The sequence below is a fragment of the Limulus polyphemus genome, unplaced genomic scaffold (assembly GCF_000517525.1).
Source record: "Limulus polyphemus unplaced genomic scaffold, Limulus_polyphemus-2.1.2 Scaffold5567, whole genome shotgun sequence".
Lineage (NCBI taxonomy): Eukaryota > Metazoa > Arthropoda > Merostomata > Xiphosura > Limulidae > Limulus > Limulus polyphemus.
The window spans coordinates 29,529-38,029 of NW_013671177.1; the positions used below are offsets into that span (position 1 = coordinate 29,529).

The 8,501-nt window shown below is 33.3% G+C and overlaps 1 protein-coding gene across 1 annotated transcript in view; it reads left to right on the forward strand.

Annotated features, from left to right (window-relative positions):
• The first annotated feature begins 3,525 nt into the window (after positions 1-3,525).
• The window catches only part of LOC106472738, a 29,689-nt gene continuing 24,713 nt past the window's right edge, over positions 3,526-8,501 (forward strand). The window contains exon 1 of the mRNA XM_022401281.1: positions 3,526-3,723. Coding sequence (XP_022256989.1) covers positions 3,667-3,723 — 57 coding nt within the window. The 5' untranslated portion in view covers positions 3,526-3,666. The remainder of the gene's footprint in view (positions 3,724-8,501) is intronic.

Below are 8,501 nucleotides of genomic sequence, written 5' to 3' on the forward strand. Positions count from 1 at the left end.
CACTGAAATGTCATTGTTCCTAAAAGAGAGAGCAACAAAAGAATGGACGAAATGATCAAATTGGCAGAACAGTATATGGAGAGAGTATAACTGGCAAGTCCAAGAATAACCAGTCAAAGTCAAAACCAAGGGTGGCTGACCAGAGGCAGAATGCCACCAAAGATGAAAAAAGTTAACAGACAAAATAGGAGAAGAGATGCTATGCTTATTATAAAATGGGACACATTACAAGTGGGTGCAAGTCTGTTACCAACAAGCAACAGCAGAAACATCAACATAAAGCAGCTGGAGCTACCTACAAATATGATACTGGCAATAAACAAGAAAAGAGTGACTGTCACCATGAATGCTGCTTCCAGAAGAAACAGAATGAAGACAACTTGTCAGATTCACCACAAGAAGAAAGTGTTATCATCATGATTGAACAGTGCATGATTGATGGTCAGCTCAAGTTAGCAAATGAATCAATGGTGTTAGTGGTTATCAGAGCATGTGACAAACATCAAAAAGAGCCAACAAATCACAACATGCCAGTAGGTGAAGGCTAAGTTGGGGACAAGAAAGTGAAAGTCATACGAGATACTGGGTGCACCAGTGTAGTAGTGAGAAGCATTCTAGTATCTGATGACCAGATGACAGGCAAGGTACATCTCTATATGCTGATTGATGGGACAGAGAGAGAAAGTTTCCCATAGCAAGAATAAATGTGGACATTCCATTCTATGTGGAAGACCTTAAGGCCATGTATGTGAATGCAGTCATCTATGACTTAGTGATTGACAATATACGAGGCAGTAGAAGTTTGGAGGAACCAGACAGAAATGTGAATGATGAGGCATTTGTAGTCCCCACAACAGCTCAGGAAAAGAAAAGCAAGCAAGACATCAAATCCCTGCAAGTCTCAAAAGGTGACATCCCGAATGTAGATCTACAGGAACTGAAGGTAGCATAGAATAAAGACCCTATAAAACGTACAAAGATGTCAAGAACTGGCTGGAATGCAGAAGAAAGAGCTACAAGATCTACTCTGCTAGTATGCAGATGTCTTTACAGATAAACCAGGCAAAACAGACCTTGTGCATCACAAAGGCGAGACCATGATCAAGTATCCAGTCAAGGTGAAGTCCTGACCAAGCAATTACTGTTAGAAGCTGGAATTATTGAGCCTTCCAATTCAGCTTACTGTTCACCAGTGGTAAGAAGATGGATGGCTCAGACTGCTTCTGCATAGATTTCTGGAAGCTGAACCTCATTAAGAAGTTTGACTCCAAACCTATGGGCAACCCAGAGGCTATCATGGCAAAACTAGATTGGGTCAAGTTATTTACCAAGATCACACTCAGTAAAGGTTATTGGCAGATCCTGATGAAGACAGGATCTAAGGAGAAAACAGCCTTTGTGACATAAAATGGATGCTACCAGTTCAAGAGAATGCTGTTTGGATTAATCAACTTAGCAGGAACATTCAACCACATGATGAGAAAGCTGTTGCACAAAACCACCAACATTGAGCATTATGTGGACGACATTCTGACCTACACAGCTAGGTAGGAAGGCCACCTGATGATACTAAGAGAGCTGTTCAGAAGAGTAATGGCAGCAGGTCTGACCCTCAGACCTTCTAAGTGCTGCATTGTTTGGACACAAGGTGAGCAACAGACAAATAACCATGGAAAAGGAGAATCTAACCAACATACAAGTTGCAACAGCTCTGATGACCAAGCTAGATATTTCCTAGGGTTAGTGGGATACTATAGGAAGTTCATCCCAAAATATGCTGAAGTTATTGCACCACTGACTGACCTGACCAAGAAAAGCCAACCTAACAAGGTGAAATGGGAACAGTCATAGCAGATGGCATTCCAGATATTGAAGAACATGCTAGGAAGTTTGCCAATCCCTAGAATGCCAGATTTCAACAAACTGTTCATCACTCAGGCCAATGCATCACATGTTGGAATTAGGGCAGTACTCCTGTAAGAACATAAAGACAGACTGTTTACAGTAATGTATGTCAGTAAAAAACTCTTTTAGTAGTGAGAAGAACTACTCTGTGATTAAACATGAGTGTCTGGCCGACATATTTTCTATCCAAAAATTCGAGAACTACCTCTATGGGAAGGAATTCATCATCCATACAGACCATCAGCCACTTCCATACATCCATAGGTGCAAAATCAACAGTGTGAGGATCATAAGGTGGGTGTTGTACCTCAAGAACCACTGGTTCCACATTGAGGCCATCATGGGAACTGCAAATGTGGGTGTGGATTGTATGAGTAGACTATGTGCATGAGCAGAAAACAGTCTTTGGATATAGTATAAAAATATTGTAAATATTTTTCTTAAGGAGAGCTTATTGTTAGGTATACATGACTGTTTCCAGTGTTATGATTTAAATAGTTTATATAGCACAAGTGTTAAATTTACTTATTTATAGAAGCAACAGTTTATCACAAATTTGTTTACATAATTGTTTATGAATCATATATTGTGTAGTTCAATAGTTATAAACGTTGTGTCATGTTACTCGAACAATTCTGGATTTTTATTATTGTTTTAATTGAGTATTATTGCATCATAAATTCTAGTTGTGTATAGAACGTTCTAGACCTCTGTCAGGGTATAAATATGACTCAAAAATGCAGTTTGAAAGCTAGATCTGGACTGCTTGATTGTGAGCTTAGCCATGAAGAGCATATAATGGCGATTTTTAAAGAGAATTTGTCACAGATTGTACTGTAATAACAGAGAAGAGAAGAATAATTCATCTTGTCAGTCGGGTTCTAAAGTAATTGAATCGCCCCCCCCCCCAGTGGCACAGCGGTATGTCTGCAGACTTACAACGCTAAAAACGGGTTTCGATACTCGTGGCGGGCAGAGCACAGATAGCCCATTGTGTAGCTTTGTGCTTAATTCTAAACAAACAAAGAAACAAGTAATTGAACCATCCTGTGTGGACTTTGACGAAAACGAGATAATTATTTAAAACTCTGGAAACAACTGTGGTCACCAACAGTTACAATGGTGATTTTAAAGTGAAATTATCACAGATTGTATTGTACTAACAGGGCAGGAAGCATAATTCGTCTTGTCAAATCGTTTTATAAAGTAACTGAACCAGCCTGTGCGGTCTTTGATTTAAAAAAAAAAAGAGAGAGACCATTATTTAAAGCTCTGGATACAACTGTAATAACTTACAGTGTAAAGAATGTTTGTATTTACGTTTTACTTGTTTTAATATATTATTTTAAAACAAATGACCTGTGTGCTATTTGTTTATTCTTGAAATTTATCGCCAACAAATCACAGACACTTACTGTAAATAATCCGATCCATACATGAAGCCTAGCATTCAGAAATGTTCTTTTTATATGACTCTGATTTTTAATCCGAAATATACGAATGATGAGGATTGTGAGAAAATTTCAGATTGCGTGATTTTTATCATAAATTTTAGGTCATATGCTCCATTTTTTGAGATTTATAACATATTTCTACTGTGAAATGTTAATTATGCTTCAAATGTTTTACTTCCAACAGATGGCACAATTTTACTATGGCGAAATATGGTAAATGAACATAAGCACAGGAAGGGATTCACATATTTAAAATTAATTCCTGTCTGCAGAAAATAAAAACTGCTATTGTCACGAGACTCAAGAAATGAGTAAATTATCAGATTCGTTAAACGTTGAAGACTCGTGTCTTAATTTAACAGAGGTAAGAACTTACACTCGAAGCTAGAGTCAGAGGTGTTGTGCCGTAAAATCTAATCTCCCGTCCAATTTCTAAATCGTAACCGGGGGATGAGATTTCGCAGCTTTAATAAGCTGGGGAATTCTATCCCCCGTCTAGATTACATCCCATTGTATTCTTTACTAAATATTTTTTGCTAACTTTGTTCATTTCACTTTTTATTTTAAACAAACATATTTCGTAAGTGTTATTTCATGTAATATAAACGGCCTACTTCTCTGTATTACCAATAATTATTTATTACTTTTCATATTTATAAGCCTACCTGAACAAATGATTTATACTAATAGTAATAATATTAACTAATTACAGCTTTCAGTTTAGTATTAGTAAACTAAAAGCATGCAAAATGTAACATTTTCGTTGGTTAAAACTTTTTTTAATTAAAAATAAAATGAAAGTATCAACTCGTTATTTAATTTTATGTAACAGAATGAGTAGAAAGAAGTTCTTATAAAAATATCGCCCAAAAAGTAAAAGTAAAAATTTGTAACTTACGTAAGAGATTTAGTTGTTGATACTATAGTAGTACTTGGCTTACTAATTTGTATTGTTAGTATTACTATTAATATTTTGAACAGGGAATTTATAGCTTAGAATTCATTAGTTTATGGTTTTATCATCATATGTTATGACTTTTAATTCTATACCTTCGTGGCTAGTTCTATTAATTAATGTGTGTTATTAAGAAGCATTAACAGTAACACTCCAAATTAGAAACTTCCTGAACCTAAGACTTTGGTGTAAAGAGTAAAGTTATCTTTGATTTTGACTTTTCATTTTAACATGTTATTTTTAGTCTTTACTATTCTTTTGTTTATTTCATAATCTTATGTCTTTGTACATTCGTTGCAAGTCAAAACTTAACTACTCTTAGCTAAAAGTAAATATAAAATTTAAAATTGTACTTTTTAAGTACATTAATTAAACAGTTAATTTATAATTGTGCATTGCTTTGTAATATATACTTGTATGTCTGCAGTTGAGTCTGTCTTAATTCATTTTTTGCACTTATTTTTGTTTCATTGCAAATTTAACTTTTAAGATGCTTATACTAAGTTATAGTTATATGGAAAGACTGAAACAGGTATTTGTAGACTGCATACCACAACACATTCAGACTGTTATGAATGTGCTGACATGATACTGTTGCAATTTGTATATTTTTGGCATTTTAATTTGTTTTTTAGCTAGAGGTAGCTCTGTATTTCAATGAAAGTGATAAAATTGGAAGAGTTAACAGGCTTACAATTCCAGAAAACTGTTAACTTAAGGCTGTGACTTAAGGTCTCTACATATTTAGAATTACATTTCAAATATGAAATTGTTCTGAAGAAAGATTGATTTTCAAGATAGAGAGTAAATCAGTCAGGGTGCAAACTATCACAGTTTCCTTGAACAAGTTGACTTTAGTTAATCAATCACTTAATGTAATTTGTAATGTAGGCCTACAGCACATTTAAAGCATTACATAATGTCTAGTTTTAAGAAAAGTTAGAGAAGGAAATCAACTCATTCGTTATACTTTGCATGAACTATACTTCATATTATTTTCACCATAACTTACAACTTGACACCAAAAAAAATATGCTACAGTACTATTAACATTTATATTAATTTGTCCAGGCATATATACCTGAAAGAAGTTTCTTTGTGATTTTTTGTCATTTGAAACAATCTTTTAAACATAAATTATTTCAAGCTTTAAATGGACTGAATGAAAGTTTAATTAAACTTATATGGAGAACTAAATTAATTTATATTTTTATGATTTTTCAAATGTAAAAGGTAATAACAAAATTGATGTTTTTTAAGTAGATGTGCACTAGTTTTTAAAATTTCAGCAGAGGAATAAGTAGTGAAAGATGTTTAAAGTGACTTAAACAGCATTTTATTTTAACTGGTCTGTTTTATCTATTAAGAAAAATAAATACAATAACCATCATCAAGATATTAAGTTAATTGAAATTATCAAATTTAACAGAGTTAAACATGCTCTATCAACATACTCAGTCCAGCAACTGAGGGGTGTCATCTGTAACATCTAGACCTTAAGAAACATGTTCTGTGCATGAAATTGTTTAAACTGATAAGCATAGAAAGTAAGGGAACAAAAGGTCATCTTCTTGTTACTTATTCTCTCTCAGATAAGTTCATTCTATTGTGGTAGGTCCAGAGCAATTTTATCCTGTTTAAAGTTCCATTGAGATGACAAATAGAACATTATGTTAAACTGATATTTGAGCCACAAAGATGTTAAATGTATGATTTGTTAAAAATCCTGAAGTGATTCTTCTTTAAATACTTAATATTTTCAAAATGTGGGAAGTTCCAATTTACAGTACTGTGTATTCATTCCAAAATAGTTACACATAATTCACTCATTTTGACCATTTCTTGTAGATACTTTAATCATTTTACTATAGTTATTTGATTGAATAAAATATACGCAGGGCTTGAAATGTGTTTTGAATTCAGAATTTAGAGATTAAACAAACTTGGAGGCTGGTATTGACCACTAGCAAACTTATAAGAGGTAGTATGGATTTAAAAACTTTATCATAGAAGTATTCTGTCTGAGTAAGATACCCAATATTATGGGAAAAATTTATAAAAGATATATGTGGAAGATTAGGAATAAAACGTTAAGATTTTATTTAACATAATTGCAGAACTATATACACTCGATGTTTATAGGAAATAAGGTAAAATAACAAGCTTCTGTTTTCACAATTAAAAGTGATATGTTGATATTCTATACATTAATTGTTTGTAAAAAGCATCGTAGTAATGTTTTAGATGTTTTTTCATAAATTGTTTAAATATGTATTAAGGTTTCATGTTAAGAGTAGCCAGTGATGCCCCACTTACACAATAATCTAATAACTCACAAATTACCACTGTTAAAGAGAATTCATTTTATTTAGTTTAGTTCACTTATATGATGATGTGATTGTATAAAAATAGAAAGGCATAAAACATTGTAGATATGTTTCATTTTTATCTTGTATGCAAAACAAAAATGACAAGTAAATTTTTAAAATGGCCTCCACTCTCCCGTTTCTGCCATCTTATCCTCTCACATAATTATTTTCTGTTTATTATGATGTCAGAGAACTAAAAATTACACAAACAGAAAAAAGCAAAATGATCAAATTAAAAAAGGTATTTTTAAAGGGACAAAAAGGAGCTTATTAGCCCATCAAGGATGTCCCTTCTGGCTCCCAACTATATCCACTCCTTACTACTCATATATTCATTCAATCTTTTCTCGAACTCAATTAAAGTTTCTGCCTCCACCACCCTTGAAAGCAGCTCATTCCAAAAGCCAACCATCCTGTTTGAAAAGTAATACTGTCTAAACTGCAGACAATTTCTATGCTGCTAAAAATTTGAATTTTTTTTTCCTCTCCAGAAAAAAACAAGTTTAGAGATTTGAGTCTCTCCTCTTAGGACAATCCCACCATCCTAGGTATCATCCTAGTGGCTCTTCTCTGAACCTTCTCTAACAATTCAGTGTCCTTCTTGAGGAAGGGAGCCTAAAACTATACACAGTACTCTAAATGAGGCATTACAAATGATCTATACAGTGAAACAATAATATCCCTTGTATTCAGTGTTTCTATAGATACTTCCCAAAATCCTATTAGCCCTATTGCTAGCTACAATACACTGTTTAGATGACTTAAGTAATTTTTCAATTACAACACCAAGAGTATTTTCTTCAACCACAGTATTTAATGTATTCCTATTTAAATTGTAACAATTATTTAAATTGTGAAAACTTAAATGCATCACCTTACTTTTTGGATAGTTAAACATCATCTGTCATGTATTGGCCCAATGCATCAAATGATCTAAATCTCCCTGTAAGTCTTTAGCATCTTTGATACAGTTAGCTACACCAAAAATTTTAATGTCATCTGCAAACTTCAAAATTTTGTTAGTCTTTCCAGAATCAATATCATTAATATAAATCACAAACAGCAGATGACCCAGCACAGAGCCGTGAGGCACACTACTTGTAACTGTGATCCAGTCGTATCTAACTCCATATATTACTACTCTCTGCTTTCTACTCTCCAGCCAATTTTCTATCCAATTTAATAACATTTCTCCCACACCCACATATTTAATTTTTGTAACAAGTCTGTTGTGAGGCATCTTATCAACCACTTTCTGAAAATCAAGGTAAACCAAATCCAGAGTATTTCCTTCATCAACTCTTGCAGTAACATCCTCAAAGAATGTAAGAAGATTTGTTAAACAAGACTTTCCCTCAGTGAAACCATGCTTGCTCTTTGACACTATATCAAACTGTTTTCAGTGACTGCAATGCATCTTTAATCACACTCTCCAAAACCTTTCCAACTACTGATGTAAGACTAACTGGCCTATAATTGCCTGGACAATTTATCACCTCCTTTAAATATTGGACTAACATTAGCCAACTTCCAATCTTCTAATATTCTTTCACTACTCAATGACCTATAAAAAATATTAGCTAGCGGTTCACAAATAAAATCTTTAAGATCCTTTAAAACCCTAGGATAAAAGTTGTCTAGTCCAGGGAATTTATCAATTTTTAGGATTCCCAACTTTACTCTTACAATTTCAGAACTTAAAATGATATCTTCTACATCAATATTTTTCCCATACATTAAGTGCTGTGGTTGAGGCATAATACTTGTATCTTCCTTTGTTAGAATTGAAGAGAACATATAATTTAATAAGTTTACCAT